A 25,944-nucleotide genomic window follows, 5' to 3' on the forward strand; every position below is an offset into this window, starting at 1 on the left:
GAAAATAGGTTTCAAAGATTTCCTCAGTAAACTATAGTTTTATTTCAACTCTCTAGAATGTTATTCTTGACCTCTGACCTGCATGGGGTCGTTGACTTCCGGGCAGCTGTCACAAGCGTCCCCCACTCGATCCCCATCACGGTCAGTCTGCATAGGATTGGGCACCTTGGGACAGTTGTCCAGCACGTTTGGGATACCTGGCGAAAGGACAAGGAGGAGGAAGATGAGCGATTCATTTATGGTTTTGGGCCGGTATTCACACAAAGGGTCTCAGAGTAGAGTGGTGATGATCTAGGATTAAGTCTTCCCTGTTCATGTACTCTTATTTATTATGATTGACAGGCAAAAGTGATCCTATATCAGCACTCCTACTCTGAGATTCTTTGTGAATACTGGCCCTGGACGGCCAAAACACTTCCGGGAACACTTGCGAAACAAACACTTCCATTCTCTCTCTCTATTCATGAACTAAATCAGACAAGGAACATAATCAATAATATCAACCAATCAATTAACTACCAGGTGGGGAAAAAACCCAGCAGTACTTTGGTCCTTGTGGGACAGTAATTGAATAGCCCTGTCCTAAGCGATCCATAGCCTACCATCCCCATCAATGTCATTGTCACAGGTATCCCCAGCCCCGTTTCCATCTGTGTCCTTCTGGCTTCCGTTGGGAACGTTGGGGCAGTTGTCACACGTGTCCCCATACGAGTCTGTGTCCGAGTTCTGTTGATCCTTGTTTGGGACCAGACGGCAGTTGTCCTAGAAAAACGAAGAGGAAAAACTAAATGGTGTGAAGTGGAAACAGGGAGATTCCATTTTGCCTACTGAACATGATCTCCCACTGACAAAATACAAACACGGAATTTCTAAACCCAGAGGCGCAACCATCGCAAGATTTCCGGGAACAGTTGCGAAACAGACCAGACCATTGTTTAAAGAGTCAAAGAGAGAAGTGAAAAATTCTTCCTTACTTGTTCATTTTCTGAAAATGTAAAGGCACAACCTTGATTCGAGCCAATGTCTCAAGTAGTTTGAACATCTTATGACTTCAACCTCATGAAACTGGCTAACTGACACATTTTCTGTCAAAAACAACTTTATATTGAAGGAGTACCATTGATTTGACGACGTGCACATGCACAGTTTGGCATGGGACGACCGTTAGACCTGATGACACGTTTCTACGCGTGCGCTTAGCTAGGCAACGTCACCATGACATCGACTACAAGTGTGATCGGGGATTTCTGTTGGAGGAACAGTTTTAGCCTGTCTTCATAATGTACTGTCTTGGATACAAGGCTAGACTGACCTCCACGTTCTTGATGCCGTCTCCGTCCGCATCTTCATCACACTGGTCACCTATACCGTCTCCGTCTGCATCCTCCTGGCCAGAGTTGGGTGTGTTCACACAGTTGTCCTGCATAGGGAACACAACACATGATGATTGTGGTAAGTAAGACATTTTGTTAGTGTTCTGTGTGTGTGTGTGTGTGTGTGTGTGTGTGTGTGTGTGTGTGTGTGTGTGTGTGTGTGTGTGTGTGTGTGTGTGTGTGTGTGTGTGTGTGTGTGTGTGTGTGTGTGTGTGTGTGTGTGTGTGTGTGTGTGTGTGTGTGTAACAAGCTTACGGCTCGGCAGTGATAGTCATTGTCTATGCAGGGGAGAGGTTGGTCGGGGTAGCCATCAATGTCTGTGTCTGGGCCACATGTATGCCCATTACCTGCCCAGCCCACATTACACTGTAAGGGAAGAGATATTCAGAGAGAATATACCAAGTGGTAAAACATTGGAACAGGATTTCTTAATGATGTCATACTGTATAACCAGATTACAACCAACTGGTCTCTGTTACAACCAAATAAAGACCTCTTTTCCATGGCAACACATTTTAGGGAAAATGTCATATTTTGGTTGTTATCTTTTTCTTGTTGCTAAAAAGACATTGAAGGGATAGTTCACCCAAATTACAAAATTACATATTGGTTTCCTTACCCCGTAAGCAGTATAGGGACAAGGTATGACAGAAATCCATGCGTTGGTTTAGTTTAGTTTCCACATTCAATATTTTAGCGTTTCTGGCACAAATCCTACTCAAGTCATGGGACCGATATTAGCATTTTTCGCACATCATGTTCAAATAAACTATAAGGGACGTTGTTGAGGTTCACAATCAATTTTAGATACTTTTGGAGGATTTGGACACGATGCACGAAAAATTATAATATCGGTCCCATGACATGAATGGGATTTGTGCCACAAATGCTAAAACATTAGCATGTGAAAACAATGCCAGGGAAACTTAATTTGAAACCAATTTGTCATTTTGTAATTTGGGTGAACTATCCCTTTAACAACTTCCTTTTAAAAGCGTCTTTAGCCTATTGAGATGTGCTATGCGTGTCTTACCTCGCAGGAGACCCTGGCAGCACCCTTTATGACACAGTGGGCATTGACGTCACAGGGGTTGAAGCCCAGCGTGGCGCAGGACCTCCGCAGGAAACAGCCCACCGTCTGGTTGCCTACGAAGCTCTCCTTACACGGACCACACCTGAACGAGCCCTTTGGTGGGAGGGCGAGATGGAGGAGGGAGTTGGGGCAAGACAGAAGGGTAGCGAGGAGGGAGACAGAGAGAAAGACACAGAAAGGGAATAATGTATTTCTTTTAAGTGATACAAATATTTCACCTCGCAACCTCTGACTCCCTTTCCACTACTGACCTCTGTGTTGATGCAGACAGAGTTCGGCACACAGGCCTTGTAGGGGACAGCACACTCATCCACATCTCTGCACTTCTACATAGACAGACAGAACACCTCAATTTAAGGACAAAACATATCAGACCACCTATTATGATGGCCATAGTGGCAATCACTTTGACACAGTGCACATCTATGTATACAGTGGGTGAGAAGAGGTGTCAATAGTGGTGGTGGTGTGTGCCCGCTGTGTATGTGTGTGTGCACAATGTTAATGTATGTGTGTAGGGTTAGGGAAAATAGGATTTTTAATGGTCAAACATTTTTACACTCCAAAAAGTCCTGATGTTTCACGAAAACAAAGTGTGTGTGTGTCAGGGGGTCTAATGTTGGTCAGACCTGCTTGTGGCTCTTGGCAAACTCCACCCCAAGCCCGCTAAGGATGGGTCCGGAGAAGCCCACGGGACATGGTTCACAGGTGAAGCCCTTTGCCGTGTTTACGCAACCCTCGGGCGAGAAACAGGGCCGGGCTAGAGCACACTTAGTAGACATAGAGAGAGAGAGACAGAAAGTAACAATACACATATCAGTGTTTTGTGTTTTTGTCACACCTCAAAGCGATTGGTCGCCAAACATCAACTTTCTAATTGTTACTCTGCAGCTGGGTCATCTGGGGAAATATTGTTCCACCTTAGCTGCAAAGCTTTTGGGAAACTCAACCAAGAATGTTTAAGAAATGATGGGAGCATATCGTGCTATCATCTTGTGGTGTTAAAGAAATATAAATAAGACCCTTAGAATACCTCGTCAATGTCCTGGCAGTGGGTGCCATTCCCCGTCATGCCGTCTGGGCAGGCACCACAACGGTACCCTGGGTACTCCCTGGTCTCTGTACAGGCCAAGCCCTTATAGCAGGGGTTGGGCTCGCAGCGAGAGTGGGTCTCATGGAAGCCTGGTTAACAAAGATATAGAGCATACCAGAGCTGGGTTCAAAATAGGATTTGAAATCTTTTAGCATGCCTTTGAGCTTGCACAGAGTGCCATATGGGCAGGGTTTGCACTTAAACGGGCAATCTGCAGTTGCTACTTAGAAACGAATTATATGTATCCATTGATTCTTGAAGAATATAACTTATAAATGCTTAATGAGCTCAGTTCAACTGTCACATCCCATCAGAGCCCAAAATATAAGCTTGTTTTACTCCAATGTTTGTAAAGAAATTAAATGTAAACACACACTGTATAGCCTCAAAACTATAATTTTTGGTATCATGGATGGTCAGTCCTTGCATCAATAGCTCTTTCTATGAATTTGAGAGTGGCTACATTTCTCCAGCCCCTTTCCTCAGCTTTTTACCGAAACAGTGGCGGGGAACTCTTTTTTGCTAAATTGAAAGGAGCAATTTTTCAATTGGTTCCATTGCGCCAAGGAAGATCAATCAAAGACAGCTAAAGTACTTCATATATATTCAATCTCTCTCTCGCTCTGATTTCCTGTGCTTCTCATCTCATCTGGTTTATCTTTTCTTTATATGAATCCCCTCTGTTTTATACACGGAGGCCCAGCCTGATGGTATGGTACTGCTCTTCATGTACTCACCACACACTTGGCACTCCAGGATAGTGTTCCTAATCAGAGACATCTCCTTTACCTGTGAAGGCAACAAACATACAGCAGTCACCAGAACTGTTTAATGTACCGTAATTGCTGGACTATTAAGCGCACCTGAATATAAACCGCACCCACTGAATTATTAAAAAATATGTATTTTGTAGATAAATAAGCCGCACATGTCTATAAGCCACAGGTGCCTACCGGTACATTGAAACAAATGAACTTTACACAGCCTTTAAACGAAACACGGCTTGTAACAAAAATAAATAGGCTTTAACGAAACACGGCTTGTAACAAAAATTAAAACAGTAGCCTACCAAGAAAGTCATTGGTCACTATCTTCCTCCTCCTGTGCACTGAAACCACTGAAGTCATCACCTTCGGTGTCGGAGTTGAATAGCCTCAGAATTGCTTCATCCGATGTTGGATCGTTTTCATTGTCGCTCTCGTCACTTTCATCCGGAGGCAAATACCCCGCTGAGCTCATGCTGCCCTCTTCAACACGCAGCAGTCCAGCCTTTCCAAACCCGTTGATGATAGTGGATTTTTTGACAATGCTCCACACTGTCAGGACCCACTGGCAGACTTGACCATAAGTTGCTCTTCACATGCGGCCCGTTTTAGTGAAGGATTTCTCCCACTTGTCATCCAAGCCTCCCACTGAACACGGAGCGCCACCTTAAATGCACGATTTACACTGATGTCGAGTGGCTGCAAATACTTTGGGCCATCTGCTTTTCTTCCCTCTGAAAGCTTTTGTCTTTCTGCACTGAGTCAGTTCCTCACGCTGCTGTTTACAAAGTCTTATAATCGACTCATTAAGGCCAAGCTCCCGTGCAGCAGCTCTATTTCCTTTTCCAACAGCCAGATCGATCGCCTTCAACTTGAAAGCTGCATCATATGCTTTTCTCCGTGTCTTTGCCATGATGAGGGTGACAAAATTACTACCGTAATCAGAATGATGGGAAGTTTGAGCGCGCTCAATTTACGCCACATTATGTGACGGTGCTCAGTTTTTTGGCGGCATGAATCTTGTGAAAGCGGGAAAAATCCATAAATTAGCAGCGTCATTGTATAAACCGCGAGGTTCAAAGCGTGGGAATAAAGTAGCGGCTTATAGTCCGGAAATTACGGTATTCAACTCTAAATGTAGTATACTGTAGTTGCTCTATAGAACAGGGGTGTAATGTAGTTGCTCTATAGAACAGTAGTATACTGTAGTTGCTCTATAGAACAGGGGTATAATGTAGTTGCTCTATAGAACAGGGGTATACTGTAGTTGCTCTATAGAACAGGGGTATAATGTAGTTGCTCTATAGAACAGGGGTATAATGTAGTTGCTCTATAGAACAGGGGTATAATGTAGTTGCTCTATAGAACAGTAGTATACTGTAGTTGCTCTATAGAACAGGGGTATACTGTAGTTGCTCTATAGAACAGGGGTGTAATGTAGTTGCTCTATAGAACAGTAGTATACTGTAGTTGCTCTATAGAACAGTAGTATACTGTAGTTGCTCTATAGAACAGTAGTATACTGTAGTTGCTCTATAGAACAGTAGTATACTGTAGTTGCTCTATAGAACAGTAGTATACTGTAGTTGCTCTATAGAACAGTGGTATACTGTAGTTGCTCTATAGAACAGGGGTATACTGTAGTTGCTCTATAGAACAGGGGTATACTGTAGTTGCTCTATAGAACAGTAGTACACTGTAGTTGCTCTAAAGAACAGTAGTATATGTAGTTGCTCTATAGAACAGTGGTATACTGTAGTTGCTCTATAGAACAGGGGTATACTGTAGTTGCTCTATAGAACAGTGGTATACCGTAGTTGCTCTATAGAACAGTGGTATACTGTAGTTGCTCTATAGAACAGGGGTATACTGTAGTTGCTCTATAGAACAGGGATATACTGTAGTTGCTCTATAGAACAGGGGTATACTGTAGTTGCTCTATAGAACAGTAGTATACTGTAGTTGCTCTATAGAACAGGGGTATACTGTAGTTGCTCTATAGAACAGGGGTATACTGTAGTTGCTCTATAGAACAGTAGTATACTGTAGTTGCTCTATAGAACAGTGGTATACTGTAGTTGCTCTATAGAACAGGGGTATACTGTAGTTGCTCTATAGAACAGTAGTATACTGTAGTTGCTCTATAGAACAGTAGTATACTGTAGTTGCTCTATAGAACAGTAGTATACTGTAGTTGCTCTATAGAACAGGGGTATACTGTAGTTGCTCTATAGAACAGTAGTATACTGTAGTTGCTCTATAGAACAGTAGTATACTGTAGTTGCTCTATAGAACAGGGGTATACTGTAGTTGCTCTATAGAACAGTAGTATACCGTAGTTGCTCGATAGAACAGTAGTATACTGTAGTTGCTCTATAGAACAGTGGTATACCGTAGTTGCTCTATAGAACAGTGGTATACTGTAGTTGCTCTATAGAACAGTAGTATACTGTAGTTGCTCTATAGAACAGTAGTATACTGTAGTTGCTCTATAGAACAGTAGTATACTGTAGTTGCTCTATAGAACAGTAGTATACTGTAGTTGCTCTATAGAACAGTGGTATACTGTAGTTGCTCTATAGAACAGTAGTATACTGTAGTTGCTCTATAGAACAGTAGTATACTGTAGTTGCTCTATAGAACAGTAGTATACTGTAGTTGCTCTATAGAACAGTAGTATACTGTAGTTGCTCTATAGAACAGTAGTATACTGTAGTTGCTCTATAGAACAGTAGTATACTGTAGTTGCTCTATAGAACAGTAGTATACTGTAGTTGCTCTATAGAACAAGGGTATTCAACTGGGGGAGGTACAGGGAGTCAGCACATTTTTAAAGTGGAAAATGTAATGTTTATTTAATGAATATCGCTAGTAACAATACAATGAACTAAGTTTGAATTCTATACCCACAGTAGAAAAGGGGAAAATATCTTCTTTCTAATGATGTCAACTTTATTTCTCAACTCCTAATATTGAGTAAATTACACTCATTGGAGCCGGTTACACTCACTGGAGTATCTGACATAGGCTTTGAAAAGGCATCCTCGAACATAATAGGCTATAATGTGGCTGTGGAGGTCAAAATAATGAAAAACTATCTAGCAAATCTATTCATTTTAAAATATGATAACTGCTCCTTGCCTGATGATGAGACATGACATATAATGGGGGTCCCTGTTTGGTTTTCCTGGGAGGTCGTCCCTGGGAAAGAAAAGCTTGAAAACCCGTGCTATAGAACACTGCCATCTCTCAAACAGTTACGTTCTTGTTTATGTGAGCACACAATTGATGAACCTGTACATTTCTGCTTGTTTCCTCTCTCTTTCATCTCTCTTTTAGTCCCCTCTCACCCTCAGTCCCTGTGCCTCTTATCCTGTCACCCCCCCCCGCCTTCTCCCCTCTCTCTCTTTCATTCCCCCTGGGCCTCTTCCCCCTCTCATTCTCTCTCCATCTCTTACCTGTTCCCTGATGTCCTCTCGGAGTTCACCAAGAATCTGGTTGAAGATGATCAGCTGGCCAATCAAAGCCTTGGTGTGGTCACCTGACACAGTGATGTCCAAGCATTAGAACATAAGCACAGGGAAACCATTAAAGTAAATGATAGCATTATACCGGTAACTATAATTGGTAGGTAGCATTTGGGTAGGGGGAGGTTGATAAACCAGTGTTTCTGATTGATACTCACCCAGAATGGCATTGACATCGGCGCTAACTATGGAGACAAGAAAGTCCACTTTAATCATTTCAATCACAACACACTACTCATTTTAATATACTATTCCTAACAATGTCTTTCACAGACATGAACTAGTACATGTAAACAGAGATGGAAAAAGGACAACCAACACGACAATTATATGTTAGTTACGTGGGCTCACCACTAGAGGGGGATAAAGTGATAAGAATACATTACTGAGATTAGCTTCTGCTGACCAAATACCTAATGTGACATATGGGTAGGAGGAACAAGTGGATGGAAATATATATCAGCAGATATCAAAGTGAACACTCTCTATAGACAGACAGGTTTCCTCCCACAATGTACCAATATTCTGGCTTACATGTCTGTACATAATAAATGTCAGTTTGGCACAGAGGAAAAGGCAGAGTTGGAACATCTGGCTTTCCTACATCACTGTCTTATCTGCAAGTTGCCGTAGCGTAAACCCCCAGACACAAAATGTATTTTTTTTGTTACCAAGACAATGTCATTAATCACAGATCTAGTGATGTTACTCCTAGGTCTGAGTTTCTATGACTAAAGTGAATATAACATTATACACGGGGGTTTACCAAACATTAGGAACAACCTCCTAATACTGAGTTACTTTGGTGCGAAAAGTGCAAATCAATCCCAGAAAGGACCTTGTGAAGATGGGGGTGGCAGTATCATGTTGTGGGGGTGCTTTGATGCAGGAGAGACTGGTGCACTTCACAAAATAGATGGCATCATGAGGAAGGACAATTATGTAGATATATTGAAGCAACATCTCAAGATGTCAGTCAGGACGTTAAAGCTTGGTCGCAAATGGGTCTTCCAAATGGACAATGACCTCAAGCATACTTCCAAAGTTTGGCAAAATGGCTTAAGGACAACAAAGTCAAGGTATTGGAGTGGCCATCACAAAACCTCAATCCCATAGAAAATGTGTGGGCAGAACTGAAAAAGCATGTGCGAGCAAGGAGACCTACAAACCTGACTCAGTTACACCAGCTCTATTGTGGGAAGGTGGTGGAAGTCTACCTGAACGTTTGACCCAGCAACGCTACCAAATACTAATTGAGTGTATGTAAACTTCTGACCCACTGGGAATGTGATGAAAGAAATAAAAGCTGAAATAAATCATTCTCTCTACTATTATTCTGACATTTCACATTCTTAAAATAAAGTGGTGATCCTAACTGACCTAAGACAGGGAATTTTTATTAGGATTAAATGTCAGGAATTGTGAAAAACTGAGTTTAAATGTATTTGGCTACAGTGTATGTAAAGTTCCGACTTCAACTGTATAAGTGTGCCCAATGGTTTCCATTGGGCTGTCGATTATTATTATAATGTTCGTTGGTGCGTGTGAGTACCTGTGCTGTGTGTTTTGGGCTTTCGTGCCCTTGTGGATTGCGCAGATGATTACGGGTCTCGTTCCGTGGGTGCGTGTGTATATATTTTCAAGGTATTCCTCGCTCTTTTGTTTGGGTGCATTTTTATGGTGAAAATTATCTTCCCAAAACTTCAAACTCACGCACTGCGTATGTATGCCAGTTAGGCTCTACGCCTGTTGCAAAGTGGATTAATGTGCTTAATTTTAAGAAGTTATTTGGCCACTTTAGTTGTGATACAAACCTTACCGAAACATATAGGCCTATGGGCTAGGCTACATGAGTTGTGCGACTAAAAAGTCACAAAAAAAGGTATGTCTTCTTTCTTGCCTTATGATGGTCATCATTCACAAGAGATAATAACCTCAGCAAAAAAAGAAACATCCCTCTCACTGTCAAGTGCATTTATTTTCAGTAAACTTAAAGTGTGTAAATATTTGTATGGACATAACAACATTCAACAACTGAGACAAACTGAACAAGTTCCACAGACATGTGACTAACAGGAATTAAATAATGTGTCCCTGAAAAAAGGGGGGGGGTCAAAATCAAAAGTAACAGTCAGTATCTGATGGGGCCAACAGCTGCATTAAGTACTGCAGTGCATCTCCTCCACATGGACTGCACCAGATTTGCCAGTTCTTGCTGTGAGTTACCCCACTCTTCCACCAAGGCACCTGCAAGTTCCCAGACATGTCTGGGGGGAATGGCACTAGCCCTCTCCCTCCTATCCAACAGGTCTCAGACGTGTTCAATGGGATTGAGATCCGGGCTCTTCGCTGGCCATGGCAGAACACTGACATTATTGTCTTGCTGGAAGTCACACACAGAACGAGCAGCATGGTTTGTGGCATTGTCATGCTGGAGGGTCATGTCAGGATGACATGGGGGAGGAAGGGGAGGAGGATGTCTTCCCTGTAAAGCACAGCGTTCAGATTGCCTACAATGACAACAAGCTCAGTCCGATGATGCTGTGACACACCGCCCCGACCATGACGGACCCTCCACCTCCAAATCGATCCCGCTCCAGAGTACAGGCCTCGGTGTACCGCTCATTCCTTCAATGATAAACGCAAATCTGACCATCACCCCAGGTGAGACAAAACTGTGAAGAACACTTTTTGCCAGTCCTGTCCGGTCCAGCGACGGTGGGTTTGTACCCATAGGCGACGTTGTTGCCGGTGATGTCTGGTGAGGACCTGCCTTACAACAGGCCTACAAGCCCTCAGTCCAGTCTCTCTCAGCCTATTGCAGACAGTCTGAGCACTGATGGAGGGATTGTGCATTCCTGGTGTAACTCGGGCAGCTGTTGTTGCCATCCTGTACCTGTCCCGCAGGTGTGATGTTCGGATGTTCCGATCCTGTGCAGATGTTGTTACACGTGGTCTGCCACTGCGAGGACAATCAGCTGTCTGTCCTGTCTCCCTGTAGCGCTGTCTTAATATATAATATAATATATAATATATGCCATTTAGCAGACGCTTTTATCCAAAGCGACTTACAGTCATGTGTGCATACATTCTACGTATGGGTGGTCCCGGGAATCGAACCCACTACCCTGGCGTTACAAGCGCCATGCTCTACCAACTGAGCTACAGAAGGACCACTAGGTCTTAGGTGTCTCACAGTACCGACATTGCAATTTATTGCCCTGGCCACATCTGCAGTTCTCATGTCTCCTTGCAGCATGCCTAAGACACGTTCACGCAGATGAGCAGGGACCCTGGGCATCTTTCTTTTGGTGTTTTTCAGAGTCAGTAAAATTGCCTCCTTTAGTGTCCTAGGTTTTCATAACTGTGACCTTATTTGCCTACCGTCTGTAAGCTGTTAGTGTCTTACCGACCGTTCCACAGGTGCATGTTCATTAATTGTTTATGGATCATTGAACAAGCATGGGAAACAGTGTTTAAACCCTTTACAATGAAGATCTGTGAAGTTATTTGGATTTTTACAAATTATCTTTGAAAGAGGGTCCTGAAAATGTGACGTCTCTTTTTTTGCTGAGTATATAATTCACAAGTAATATTGTCACCCATCAGACTATTCTTGATTTAGTCTTGTATTTACATATACTAAATAATATGTGTATAATTTGTTTTGATTTAGAATGGACCATTATCATGCACCTGTCTCGCAACAGGGGCAAGGCAAAAACAATACATGTCATCTATGCACTTAAATAGCGAATGGAGGATGCTTTTCCTGTAGTTCATTTTCATGCCAGCTAGGTAGGCTATACTCCTGTTGTAAAGAGAATCCATTTTCTTAATATTAGAAAAGTTGTAAATATAGTATACCTAATCTATGGAACACTGATGGAATCATCCTCATTTTAATAGAGGCCATCACTCTGTTTTCTCACGCAATTGCAGAGTCTATGGAAATGTGGTAGCCTATAGAAAACGTTTGGACACCTCTACTCATTCAATGGTTTTTCTTTATTTTTACTATTTTCTACATTGTACAATATTAGTAAAGACATTGAAACTATGAAATAACACATGGAGTCATGTAGTAACCAAAAAAGGGTTAAACCAATCAAAATATACTTTTTATTTTCGATTCTTCAAAGTAGCCACCCTTTGCCTCGATGACAGCTTTGCACACTGTTGGCATTCTCTCAAACAGCTTCACCTGGACTTTCCACATATGCTGGGCACTTGTTGGCTGCTTTTCCTTCACTCTGCGGTCCAACTCATCCCAAACCATCTACATTGGGTTGAGGTCAGGTGATTGTGGAGGCCAGGTTATCTGATGCAGCACTCCATCACTCTCCTTCTTGGTCAAATAGCCCTTACACAACCTGGCGGTGTGTTGCGTCATTGTCTGTTGAAAATAAACGATAGTCCCACTAAGTGCAAACCAGATGGTATAGTGTAAAGCTGCAGAATGCTGTGGTAGCCATGCTGGTTAAGTGTGCCTTGAATTCTAAATAAATCACTGACAGTGTCACCAGCAAAGCACCCCCACACCATCACACCTCCTCCTCCAAGCTTCACGGTGGGAAATACACATGCGTTCACCTACTCGGCGTCTCACAAAGACATAGCGGTTGAAACCAAAAGTCTCAGATTTGGACTCATCGGACCAAAGGACAGATTTCCACTGGTCTAATGTCTATTAAGGCTAGGGGGCGGTATTTTCACGTCCGTGATTTGTTTAACACTTTTTTGGTTACAACATGATTCCATATGTGTTCTTTCATAGTTTCGATGTCTTCGCTATTATTCTACAATGTAAAAAATAGTCAAATAAAGAAAACCCTTGATTGAGTAGGTGTGTCCAAACTTTTGACTGGTACTGTTTATTTGCATTTATGTCAGAGTGATTAGAGGGACAATTGAGTGCTGCGTAACAGGCAGTTAGCAAGTTTGGTAGGCTACTAATGACCATCAGCAGCATCAGAGCTTGGAGAAGCCTATTACAAGTGGAATGTGACTGCCTTCATGACTCGTGACTGCCATTGTGGTGGTCATACGGTCCCCATAACAGCCCTAGTTGTCTCGTCCCCTTCATCTACACTGATTTAAGTAGATTTAAAACAGGTGACATCAATAAGGGATCATAATATTCACCTGGATTCACCTGGTCAGTCTATGTCATAGAAAGAGCAGGTTTTCTTAATGTTTTGTATACTCAGTGTAATAAATTAGTATGAGGATTGTTTGCATGTGTTTATGGTTGTATACAAAGATTTTACCTGAATTCTGAAAATGTGTATCTCCCTGAAACGGACAGTCGGTAAGGATTCCTGCTTTGGCTATAGAGCCACCCAAAGCCAGTTTCAAAGAGTCCACTGAGCCCTGAAACACACACACACAAGCACAGTACAGTTAAATTAATTAACTCTCTCACACACACAAAGGGGCATGGTAGGTGGAAAATCATGCTAATTTGTATTCGGAGTAAACTGTCACTTTTAAATGAATGTCTAGGCCTAGGGCTATGTTATGCAACTGACAACATGCAATGTTCCCTACAACTCCTCTAGGACTGCAGCTCCCCCAGGACTGCTGCGCTAAAGAAATACCAGCTCGTGCATAGAAGTACAACAAAAAAAATCCCCGTTAGTTAACACAATCAACGTTTCCCTCCACTCAAAACTTTTCATAAAATCAATGTAATATTTGCCACTTTCAATGCAACGTGACAAGCATGAGCGGTTGCGAGTAGATTCACTTGTTTTGAGATCAAAGTGTGTGCACATTTACTCATCTTCTTTGCTAGTCATTGAGTTATGGCTAATTTCTGGTCAGCATCTTTGAAAAGAGTCAGGTAAAGAGCTTTTTTATGTCTTAAAGGGGCAGTGTTATATTTTGAGACAGGCTTGAATAAGCTAATAAGTAGCCAATAGGCAGAGGATACCATACATTTGTGTCTGATTCTTTGTAACAATAATAATGGTATGGGAATAATAATGCATTTTATTTTGTAAAGTGGTGTCTTGCATCAAACACAACACAACAATATTTTCTGGAAATTCCTTGTCTGAAGGACAAGTGGATAAACAGGTTAATGTTAAGCCCTGCATGGTTTTAAAAAAAAGTCTCATGGAATGTAATTCTACATTGAATACCAAACATTGGCTGCTACTGTAGGCTGAATGCTAGAACTGCTATTTCCATGTAAATAATATTGTTTTTCATGGCAGGCCACTCTGGTAGGCCTACATTATGATCACTGTTAAAACTGTAACTTAAAGTGGGTACAATCTCAGTGTTCACAGTAAACACACAGGAAGTTGCACAGAATATTCACAACATACAAGTTTGCGCTCAGTAGACCTGAAATTTGCTCAGTGTGAAAACAATTAGAGGGAACATTGACCCCCAGTCTTACTTAGACATATTGAGGCACATGCTCTGGGTTGTGTTCATTGGGGCACACCGTAGCAGAAAAATAATCAAAATGTTGTGCAACGGAAAGCAAAACATGTGTTTCTTATTGGACAAATTCTGATAGTACCTCCCAGTTTCACTCCCCTTCTGACCGTTTCCTTCGGTTTTATGCCTCGTGAACATGACCCTGGTCAGTACCCGTGTACATCTGCATGCATATCACCTGAGCGGTCCATTCAAGATAAGAGATACAAACTAGGAACAATAGCTGCAGTGTGCCCTCTCATTTTAGATATTTCCTTCTACAATTCCCCCCCCCTCCTTCCCGTTCTCTCTTTCATCCATCCTGACAGGGAGTGTGGCATCTATCAGTCAGATAGTCACACATGCAAACAGCACCACAGAGTTACAGATAACTACAGAGTTCTCCATATAAGCCTCAGTTTTGTCCCATAAAAATGTAGCTGATAGATAGGATTCCATGTTAGGATTTCATGTTATTCCATTTTTTTGATGAAAAGTTACTGATAAAATAGTAGACATTTGACAGTTCACTCAATTTACATATGTGCATACCCCAACCAGAAGCCATGGATTACAGGCAGCATCTGCACTGAGCTAAAGCCTAGAGCTGCTGCTTTCAAGGAGCTGGACTCTAACCCTGAACCTTACAAGATATCCCGCTATGCCCTCCGATGAACCATCAAACAGGCAAAGAGTCAATACAGGTCTAAGATCGAGTCATACTACACCGGCTCTGACGTCCGTCATATGTGGCATGGCTTGCAAACCATTACAGACTACAAAAGGAAGCACAGCCGAGATGCTGCCCAGTGTAACGAGCCTACCAGATGAGCTAAACTACTTCTATGCTCGCTTCGAGGCAAATAATACTGAAACATGCATGAGAGCACCAGCTGTTCTGGAAGACTGTGTGATCACACTCTCCGCAGCCGATGTGAATAAGACCTTTAAACAGGTCAACATTCACAAGGCCGCAGGGCCAGACGGATTACCAGGATGGGTACTACGAGCATGCACTGACCAACTGGCAAGTATCTTCGCTGACATTTTCAACCTCTCCTTGTCTGAGTCTGTAATACCAACATGCTTTAAGCAGACCACCATAGTCCCTGTGCCCAAGAACACAAAGGTAACCTGCCTAAATGACTACCGACCCGTAGCACTCACGTCTGTAGCCATGAAGTGCTTTGAAAGGCTGGTCATGGCTCACTACAACACCATCATCCCAGAAACCCTATACCCACACCAATTTGCATACCGCCCCAACGGATCCACAGATTATGCAATCACTATTGCACTCCACACTGCTCTTTTTCAACTGAACAAAAGGAACACCTATGTGAGAATGCTATTCATTGACTACTGCTCAGCGTTCAACACTATAGTGCCCTCAAAGCTCATCAATAAGCTAAGGACCCTAGGACTAAACACCTCCCTCTGCAACTGGATCCTGGACTTCCTGACAGGCCGCCCCCAGGTGGTAAGTGTAGGTAACAACACATCCGCCACGTTGATCCTCAACATGGGGGCCCCACAGGGGTGCGTGCTCAGTCCCCTCCTCTACTCTCTGTTCACTCATGACTGCACGGCCATTCACGACTCCAACACCATCATTCAATTTGCAGATGACACAACAGTGGTAGGTCTGATCACGGACAATGACGAGACAGCCTATAGGGAGGAGGTCAGAGACCTGGCATGTGGTGCCAGGACAACAACCCCTCTCAACGTGATCAAGACAAACGAGATGATTATATTGTGGTCTACAGGAAAAGGAGGACCGAGCACGCCCCCATTTTCATCGACGGGGCTGCAGTGGAGCAGGTTGAGAGCTTCAAGTTCATTGGTGTCCACATCTCCAACAAACTAACATGGTCCAAGCACACCAAGACAGTAGTGAAAGGGCACAAAACCTATTCCCCCTCAGGAGACTGAAAATATTTGGCATGTGTCCTCAGATCCTCAAAAGGTTCTACAGCTGCACCATCGAGAGCATCCTGACTGGTTGCATCACTGCCTGGTATGGCAACTGCTCGGGCTCCGACCGCAAGGCACTTCAGAGGGTAGTGCGAACGGCCCAGTACATCACTGTGGTCAAGCTTCCTGCCATCCAGGTCCTCTATACCAGGCAGTGTCAGAGGAAGGCCCTAAGAAAAATTAAAAGACTCCAGCCACCCTAGTCATAGACTGTTCTCTCTGCTACCGCACGGCAAGCAGTACCGGAGTGCCTACCTACATGTACATACTACATCAACTAACCTGTGCCCTCGCACATTGACTCTGTATCGGTAACACCCCTGTAAATAATCTCGCTACTGTTATTTTACTGTTGCTCTTTAATTACTTGTTACTTTTATCTCTTATTCTTATCCATATTTTTTTTAACTGCATTGTTGGCTCGTAAGTAAGAATTTCACTGTAAGGTTTCACTGCACCATTGTTTTGGTCACATGTGACTAATAAAATAACATTTTATTTCATAACTAATATCTACGACATCTTATTAGCCATGCAAAATCTAGGTAATTTGCTTAAGTGGCATAGATGGCAGTTGTGGATAGAAGATTAGGCATGTAAATCAACCATAAATGAGCAACACTATTAAAATGAGGAATCCATTGTGGTCAGGCTGGCTTTGTGTTTCATGTACTGTATGGCTTAATTGCTTTGGTCTTATAAAAGCTAATCTGCCAGACTCCTGCCAACTACATACAAGTAGTGTAGTACAAATGGTTGAGTTAGGAAGTATGATTAGAGACTTTGAGTCTGAGAGCATGCTCTAAAATGTGCTCCTAATAAATAGAGGTAGACTAAGCAATATGACATCATCATTTTGCTGCCCTGCCACCTTCTGCTATACAAAAAATATGAGCTCTTCCCAATTGTTGCACTCGCTTGAGGCACACGTGCCCACATTGGGGAGAGTCAATTGTGGAAGCCATAGGGCAGATTTAAATGTTGTTGTTGATTTCTGTAAGCAGGATGCCCCACTGTGTATGATGATATCTTATTGCTAAGTCTACCTTTAACTTCAGTCTAGGTCTGTTCGGAACTTATTGAAGTTGTGTTTCATCACCTGTAGCCTGGCATAGGCCTTCTGCCCGTTGCGTATCTCCACAGACTCTGCCTCGGCTGGGAGCTGGACCATGGATGGCAGGACCTGTGCTGAGTCAGCCAATCGGCAGTTGACATAGAGTTCCATGTGGAGGTGGTTTCGTTGGAGCCCACCCACACGGAGGATGAGTGACTGGGTGCGTCCATCGGAGAGGCCAGGGTTCTGGAGGTTCACAGTGTGTATTTTACCATCCTCGCGTACGTAGCGCACCAGAACTGAGAAACAGAGGATTCTAAGATCAGGTCATCTCTTGTAGACAGATCTACGTAAACATAACTGGTACCGTAGAATCTGTCTGGAAGGAATGGGATGCGTTGGATAACGAGCAGCAGTAGTTCCTGTGTTTGGATTTTTCATCACTGGTTATTTGGACAAATCACAATTTCACATAGGTGTTAGCATTTTTAAAATTACAGAAGGGAAGGGGACATTCAGTCCATAACCCGCAATCTCTCTTGGACAGATTCTCGTGAAAAGATGAAACGGCAATAATCTAGTAGTTCCTGGTTTGGAGTTTTAGACGTTGATTATTTGAACGAAATCAGGATTGGATGAAGTCGGTGCTTAAACTGGTGGGGTGATTTTCAAGCCTGTGTACTTTCCACTAGATTCCACAGCCACAAAGTCAGAATCGGCTGTATGATAAAAATTCATACAAATACAATAAAAAACGTTTTTGCCCAAGATAAACACAAGTGAAATTAGCGGAAGGGAGGTGTTTAGCCAAGAGTTACCATTTGCGAGGGAGAAGACTAATCACAATTGTTAACGGTATTCCCCCAGAAAGTAAAAGGAAATTACACACTTTCAGGGGAGAATTTTACTTCTAGGTAACCGATATTAACTTGCCTGTAATTTAGCAAAGAGAGAAGGTGGAGATTCTCGTTCCGGTTCCGCTCCTCGTTCTAGCATCTCTTAATCCCTTCTCTTAAAATGTACTGTATGTACCCAGAACATAGAGATCAGGCAACCCTGAGCATCATTGAAGCTAGCCTACATACTGTAGAAGAGTTTGTAGAACGAGAGCTCCATATGAAAAAACAACGTACATATTGTTAATTGTTTTGCAACTATCTTAGATGTATGGGTGTAGGGGCTAGGGGTCGATTGGGGTATCCCACTATTGGGATTGGATGATTGTGTCTTAGTTATAGGCCATGAAGAGAATCAATTTAGGCTACACCAAAATATCTACCAACCACACTTCCCTCCCTATCCCCTCTACTGACAGTACACCCTACCTTTGTTGACCTTGCCCATGAGGGCCACCTCCAGGTACTTCCTGTTGTCGCCTTTGTTGTAGACTCCCAACAACACTCCTCCCAGTTTGGGCGGCAGACGAAGAGTTGACACCAGGTAAAGGTCCGACACGAAGCCCAGAGCCCCCGACATCTTCCCCACCGCGGACGCACTCTGCCTGGCATCGTGCAGCTCCAGCATGTCAATCACTGAAAGATGGAGGGGTGGTGGTGAATTACATGGGTCCAGTTGGAATACTTTGGAAATGCCTCCTTAAAGTGTGCACATGTGTCGGGTGTGAAGAGGAGGAGGGATGGATAGTGAAGGTAGAGAAAGAGGGATATTGCAATAGAGAGAAAATAGGAATACACAAGAGAAAGAAGGCCAAACAGAGGACACAAAAAAGGAGATATCGGATGGAGTAAGAGTGAAAGAGAAAATATGAATGAATAGACAAAATGGGGGATTCATCCTTTTTGCGTTTACTGCCACTTTGGAGGGTTTTTTGAGAGTTTATAAGCCAGACACAAACTTAACGCCTTGTCTTCTTTCTGTTCCGTCGCCCCTGACACAAAATAAACACTGTCACTGAAAAGACCAGCCTTTGCTGTCACTGTTGGTGGCAGAATTTATGTCTGTCATTAAACTGGGTGCTGCTGGAATCTTTTCCTTATGAGACGTCTCTCCATTTATGGTGAATTTCGGTGGTGTTATAATGGTAAGTTATTGGCCATGGTTGGCAATGGCGACTGGCGTGGGGCTACAACATACATTATGCTCCTTCGCTTAAAAAAAAAAAAAAACGGTTTCTTATATTTGTCTATGAAGATATTGGAAACCCTTTGAGAGGTTGGAAATACTGCAGGGAGAAAAACATGGGGTGCAGATGACAGGAAAAGTCTTAAAATGCTTGTAACCATCATGAGTTGCAAATGTGTGCAGCAACAGAATGCAGACAAAAGAAATGTCACGTGTAACATTCTCAACTGTTGTAACAAGTATGTTCAAGGCCTAGATAAGAGTCCATTTATCCTATGAGCATTTTGCTTGAGCTCTCGTCCAGGTGAGTGAGTGAGAGAGAAAGATGACAGACATATCGGATTAGACATACCAGCCTCTCTCTAATCGTTCTCGTGTCTCCCTAGTGGCTGCCCATTCAGCAATCTGACTAAAGACAAAGACATCAGGGGTGCCTCTAACCACCAATTCTCCCCTTGCAGACGTCCGTCTCTGTATATCCCCCTTATAATACAAGCCCAGGATTTGTTCAGTCTGAATTATGTTGAATATAGACCTGGACCTAATGTGTGACCAACTCCGTTCGGACCCAGTTCTTTTACACGCCAGAAGATTAGCTAACTCAGCTAAAACCTTCATGTGTTAGGCAGTTACAGTACTCATCTCTTCATGGTTTACCAAATCACCAGTTAGTAATTAACCTTAGGCTTTAGCTTAGCGGGTTAATACAGTATTGTGGTGTGCAGGAGACCCGGGTTCAAACCAATAATGTATATAAACCCAGGATTGCTGATGCTATGTATTGGCCAATGAGAGGATTTGAAGCAACCGGTTGGCAATATTGGCACTCCTCAGAAGAAGCAGTCCTCGATAGGAATGAATGGAATTCTACAGTATTTCATTTAAATGTTTCAAGAACAAAATTACATGTATTTCAGTATTGTTTTGTGGTAGTGGGGGCAGTAACATAACGAATAGCAAAAAATTGTACTTTAAGGATTTATTTTATGTTTAGCTCACATATTATTTAAAAGTATGCATTAAGATGTATGTAATATAATAAATCTAGCAAAAATAAACGTAGACATGAATAAATGCATTTGTATAGCTTCCAAAATGTTTTGTTTTTTACAGTGGTGGGGGAGTGCCATGTTGGAGGCTTGAAAACAGTCATATAGTGTATATATAAATCATTGGTTCGAACCCAGTTGGTCACATCAGCACCCCAGGCATTCCATGGCGTCTTATTCCATTGTCACACAATGCTAACTCCTCTTGTTGGTCACCTTTGCTTTCAATCAATTGTTCTCACTCTCTACCTTGGTCTCCTCCCCATCTCAACTGCTGCGTTGCTTGTTGGTTAGTTCTACTTGGTCTCCTTTTTATTTTCTTTGATGATCTTCCTCCAAGTCCTTATCATCTCACACTCATTCTCTCTTCAGTCTTCTCCCATTCTCTCTCACTTCAGATATTCACTGGCTTGCAAAACAAGGCTCTCTGCATTTGATATCAACCCTAACAAAAATTATTCTCTTAAAAAAAAAAAAAATCAGCCTCCACTGTTTGATCGAATCCGAAAGGTCTCCTTCCGGACACCCTCTTCTTTACTCTTTCCCCAACTTTCAGAACACTATTAAATCACTTGTAAACTTGGGATGGGCTTGTTCAGTAGACCAGAACACTTACCACTGCAGATAGAAATGCACCGTATAGAACAGATTCCCAATTGTATAGGTGACGAGTGAGTCCAGTCTATACCATTTCTACCTGCACCATTCTGAATGTTCAGTCCCACTTAAAGCAGCCCTAGTGAATGAAAAGGCAGGGCAGCAATGACCCCAGGGGTTAAGAATTTGTGAGGTGATCCTTCTGTTGGACTGTTGTATGGGCCAGTAACCATTAGACCGGTGCACCATCGTCGTGGGCATGTCCCTGTGAAAACCTATTGATGCCCATCATCTGTTTGGCCCCATTCCACCATATGGTTCAGCAAACACCTTCTAGTGGGAGGCGGACCCATCAGTGAGTGTTCCTTGTTTCACTGGTTGAATCTTATTTCTATCTTAAACTGCATTTAGCAGGACATCTGGTCATCTCTATTGTATAGAGACGGCAGCCATTGTATGCAGAATTAAGAAGGAAACGAGTAGGCTAGAGATGTTTACCGTTTCAAGTTTAGGAGCTCTTTATAAAGCAAATGTAAGCTTAATATGCTATTTATTATTCTGATGGCATCGCAATGTAATGATAGAGATGATGTAATACGCAGCCACAAATTTAAGGAAATTAGAAGGGGGATTCTGGCAGGGGGGAGATTTTCGGCACAACACGCAACAACAAAAAAGTCCTTCAATTTGCATGACCTCAAATGTTGAAGAGGTCGTGGGCGATGGCAAGCATTCCACAAGAGCGCACATTTCGCGTTTTCTACATAAGTGTCTATGTTTAATACACTTGAGTCTATAGTGGTTAAATTGAACATAGCCTAATCAGAATGCCTCAACACCGCGAAAGTGAATTTGATAGGAATTACCATAATAATCATGAAACTTTTTACATATAGGTTGTGGCATACAGCCACTGAACGATGCAGTGGCTTCACTTACAATACAATTAAAACTAACATCAGAATACTATTTTGTCAAATCATGCGTTATAGTTTTCATTACCTTGCATTTCTGAAGCCCTGGTCAAGCCCAAGAGAACCACCGCGCTCGCAAGCAGCAAATTTAGCACAAACCTCACCATATCCATCCTCAAGGCACAAGGTTTATAAACGTTACCTAAATAATCGAATGTATAACTTTTCAACTGTGACTACACCGAAGTAACGAAACGTGAGTGGGAGTGTGTGAAGAACACTCCTCGACCGGCACGCTGACTCCTCGACCGGCACGCTGACCAGCGCGGGTGGAGTTGTCAAGGAGTTTAGGCTCGCACAGCCAGGCAGGTCAGCGGGTCTCGCTCGTGATCCGCGCAGCTTGGGGTGTGCTGCACCGAACACTTTCCCCATCTGCCAAATGAGAAACATGAGCTGGTCTGCGAGCTACTACAGACAGTGAACAGGGCAATTGCCTCTGTGCGCTCCCTGTCTCCAACTTGCATACTGATAATCTGAAAAGTATTCAAACGAAATGAAAACAAATATCACTTCTTACTGTACATGAATTGCAATCACACAATTAATGTTTAATTATGGTGCAATGATTCCGTTTCATTTGTATGCGTACGTACGATTTGCTTAAGAGCTGGTAAATACGTGATATTCATTTAACAAAAGCACATTTTTTATAAAAAAGCATCCCACAGGATCTAATTGACAATCCTACTAGACCAGGTCCAAACTACCAAACTTTACCCTTGACAACATTTGGAATGGCCTGCCAGAAGCTTTGAGAATTATCTTATGTATTTATGAAAACTTGTTTTTTGGTTCAAAAAGATTGAGATTATATCATGGCTCTGAGCTTTTGCCTTCAATTTATAGTTTTATTTTCTGAAATAATGTGGTTGTAGATTGATTACTGAGACTGTTTAAACTAAAGTACACTTAGTGTGATTTCATCCATATGTTTTGGCCTACAATGTACACAATGACAACACACAGGTCAAATTATGAATGTGGAGACAAAACATATGGTGAAAATAATATCTCCCTCCTTGTAGTAGTTGCCTGAAGTTTAGCTCATAGAACACACAAACAATGTCAGTTGGAGCCATTTTTCAGCATATTATTGAGTGTACTGTATCTATTTCACTGTTTATATGCTTCAGTTCAACCTCAGCGTAAGAACCAGGGCGTGTTTAGGAGGGTGTAACATAACATAACATTCAGATAGAAATGCTTTGTGGAGACAATATATACCTAACAAAAATATAAAACACAACATGCAACAATTTCAAAGATTTTACAGAGTTACGGTTCATATGAGGAAATCAGTCAATTCAAATGAATTCACTAGGACCTAAATCTATAGATTTCTATAGATATGTTGGTCACAGATACCTTTAAAAATAAATGGTCCTAAAGGATCTCATCACTGTATTTCTGTGCATTCAAATTCCCATTGAGAAAATGCAATTGTGTTCGTTGTCCATAGATTAGCCTGCCCATACCATAACCCCACTGCCACCATGGGGTACCTGGTACATGACGTTGACATCAGCAAACCCGCTCGCCCACACAACGTCATACTATCTGCCCAGTACAGTTGAAACCGGGATTCATTTGTGAAGAGCCCACTTCTCCATAGGCCATCAAAGGTGAGCATTTGCCTGCTGAAGTCGGTTTCGACACTGGACTGCAGTCAGGTCAAGACCCTTATGAGAACGATGAGCATGCAGATGAGCTTCCCTGAGATGGTTTCTGACAGTTTGTGCAGAAATTCTTCGGCTTTGCAAACCCACAGTTTCATCAGCTGTCTGTAATGAAGCCCTTTTGTGGGGAAGAACAACATTCTGATTGGCTGGGCTATGCCCTCCCAGGCCCACCCATGGTTGTGCCCCTTCCCAGTCATTTGAAATCCATAGATTAGGGGATAATCCATTTATTTAAATTGACTGATTTCCTTAAATGAACTGTAACTCAGTAAAATCTTAGAAATGGTTTCATGTTGCATTTATATTTTTGTTCAGTGTATAAATGTTTTTTTTCTTCTGTTGTGACAGAAACCTTCTCTGTGTTAAACTAAAGTCTGTCTCCTTCCCCTTCTTGGAAAGATCAAGCAATTTAAATAACAACTTCCAGTTAATATATCTGCTGTACTGTATAATTCTGTCTATGTTTTCCATTGTGATTTTAGGGGTAGGGTAACATATTTGAAGCTTGGAGAAACTGGAATGTTGGCAAACATACAAACACCTTGTGACAGATGGTTCAGCATTTTTCCTTTTAATGACCTGAAATCAAGTCAAAATTCTGTTTGTGTAAGTGAAACCTGACAAAACATTTCAGAAAGTGGCTCAACCCTCATAACTTCTACCTGAAAGAAAGAAACCTGAAAAAAGAAAAGGCATACCATTCTTGAATTAAATTAAAGCGTTCTTGAAGATTCTGAGACAAGAAAAGGTATGCCTTCCTGGGATGTCGAGAAAACAAAAATCAAGCACCAAAAACAGAGACTGCATAACTAGGCATGTTTGTGGATGCCTAGAAGTGGTCTGAACTGACAGAGGATTATCGTGCATTGTGGGAGATTGAGATGTTTGAGGAACGTAATTCCTGTCCATCTATTCTCCGTCAATATGCACAGAATAAGTCAGAGAACGTCCATTTTCCCCTCACAACATCTCCTTCTACCTGGTCCTACACCGAGACAGTACTGCTCATTCCTCTTCCTCTTCCTCTTCCTCGCCTCCTTCTTCGATGTGGCGGGGTCCCACTAGCGCTGCCTGCGGTCGGATGTGCTGGATGCTGACGATCCCCATCAAAATGGCGTAGCCCAGCATCGAGCCCATGGCGAACAGGACCGACAGGATTTGCTTGCGTCGTTTATGGGGCTCGCTGTCAAAGTCACTACTGTCCGAATGGACTGACACCTTGCGATTGGGTGGCTCTAAAACAGAGAAGAAAAAACAGGATGAGAGTCCAAGAGCAGAAAGCATGAAGTCTCTGCACACAGTGGATCTAACATTTTAGCAATAGATGCTCAATACAGTTAGAGTTTTAAGTGTTTTGGAATTGAGTATCAGACTGCTAGACTAGGCACTCAAGATCAGCATTCTTAAACTCTGGTTCTCGAGTATCCCAAACAGTACAACTTTTTTTGATGTAGCCACGGACAAGCACACCTGAATCAACCAATCATCCACGTGACTATTTGAAATCAGGTGTGTTTGTCCTGTGCTACAACAAATGTGTGTACGGTTGGGGGTACTGCTCGAGGACCGGAGATGTAAAATAATACTCCAGGGAACTTACCTCCGCCCTCTGAGGGGAAATAGAGGATGAGGATGTTGGTGCAGTAGTGCCGCAGGTTGTCCAGGGAGTTGAGGTGTTGCTGGAGTTTCCCATTGGGCAGCTTCACCTTCAGCAGGGGGGCTAGGTGACCAAACACATAGGCATCCAAAGAGGATGGGCTGTGGAGACAATCCACAAATGACAGTATACACACACTCATATGAAAGTGTGGCAAACGTGTTATACATGCAATTTGTTTGCAGTTTGCACACAGCAGGCACTTACGAATCCCCGAAGAAGAACTTGTGTGAGCCCAGCCGTTGAGAGAGCAGGGTCATGCACTCTAGCGCATCATGGTAGAGCTGTGGAGAAGATGAAAAGCCCCCAGACAACCATCAGCATGGACACACAGAGGCATTCACAGCCTGATCAGCTGTATCTGCATTCATGAAAAAGGTAGTCAGCGAGCAAGTGCCCATGGGGCTTATTTACGAACCATCCTTCAACGAAGCCAGAACATTGTTGTGTGTACAGTTAAACCAGAGATGGGCAACTCTGCCAAGGACCAGATTTGCCCATCCAGAGTTAGAGTCAATAAAGTATAGCATAAAAAAACAATACCCCCTTTACTATGGAGATAAACCACCTAACCCAATTACCATGTGTTGTGA

General features: G+C 42.6%; 2 protein-coding genes across 8 annotated transcripts in view; both read right to left on the bottom strand.

Annotated features, from left to right (window-relative positions):
- The window catches only part of LOC118398080 (thrombospondin-3b), a 33,090-nt gene extending 10,676 nt beyond the window's left edge, over window positions 1-22,414 (bottom strand). The window contains exons 1-15 of the mRNA XM_035793082.2: window positions 22,044-22,414; window positions 18,639-18,845; window positions 17,359-17,612; window positions 13,121-13,223; window positions 8,009-8,035; window positions 7,782-7,864; window positions 4,297-4,348; window positions 3,500-3,648; window positions 3,096-3,236; window positions 2,718-2,792; window positions 2,407-2,559; window positions 1,629-1,739; window positions 1,313-1,420; window positions 603-762; window positions 79-197 (exon numbers count right to left, since the gene is read on the bottom strand). Coding sequence (XP_035648975.1) covers window positions 79-197; window positions 603-762; window positions 1,313-1,420; window positions 1,629-1,739; window positions 2,407-2,559; window positions 2,718-2,792; window positions 3,096-3,236; window positions 3,500-3,648; window positions 4,297-4,348; window positions 7,782-7,864; window positions 8,009-8,035; window positions 13,121-13,223; window positions 17,359-17,612; window positions 18,639-18,845; window positions 22,044-22,128 — 1,827 coding nt within the window. The 5' untranslated portion in view covers window positions 22,129-22,414. The remainder of the gene's footprint in view (window positions 1-78; window positions 198-602; window positions 763-1,312; window positions 1,421-1,628; window positions 1,740-2,406; window positions 2,560-2,717; window positions 2,793-3,095; window positions 3,237-3,499; window positions 3,649-4,296; window positions 4,349-7,781; window positions 7,865-8,008; window positions 8,036-13,120; window positions 13,224-17,358; window positions 17,613-18,638; window positions 18,846-22,043) is intronic.
- Window positions 22,415-24,249: 1,835 nt separating this feature from the next.
- The window catches only part of LOC118398081 (metaxin-1-like), a 33,279-nt gene continuing 31,584 nt past the window's right edge, over window positions 24,250-25,944 (bottom strand). For all 7 annotated transcript variants that reach the window (XM_052470284.1, XM_035793083.2, XM_035793084.2 and 4 more), the window contains 3 exons: window positions 25,559-25,635; window positions 25,295-25,452; window positions 24,250-24,929 (listed from right to left, as the gene is read on the bottom strand). In XM_052470284.1, the coding sequence (XP_052326244.1) occupies window positions 24,700-24,929; window positions 25,295-25,452; window positions 25,559-25,635 (465 nt within the window). In that variant the 3' untranslated portion in view covers window positions 24,250-24,699. The remainder of the gene's footprint in view (window positions 24,930-25,294; window positions 25,453-25,558; window positions 25,636-25,944) is intronic.

This window comes from Oncorhynchus keta, chromosome 19 (assembly GCF_023373465.1).
Source record: "Oncorhynchus keta strain PuntledgeMale-10-30-2019 chromosome 19, Oket_V2, whole genome shotgun sequence".
Lineage (NCBI taxonomy): Eukaryota > Metazoa > Chordata > Actinopteri > Salmoniformes > Salmonidae > Oncorhynchus > Oncorhynchus keta.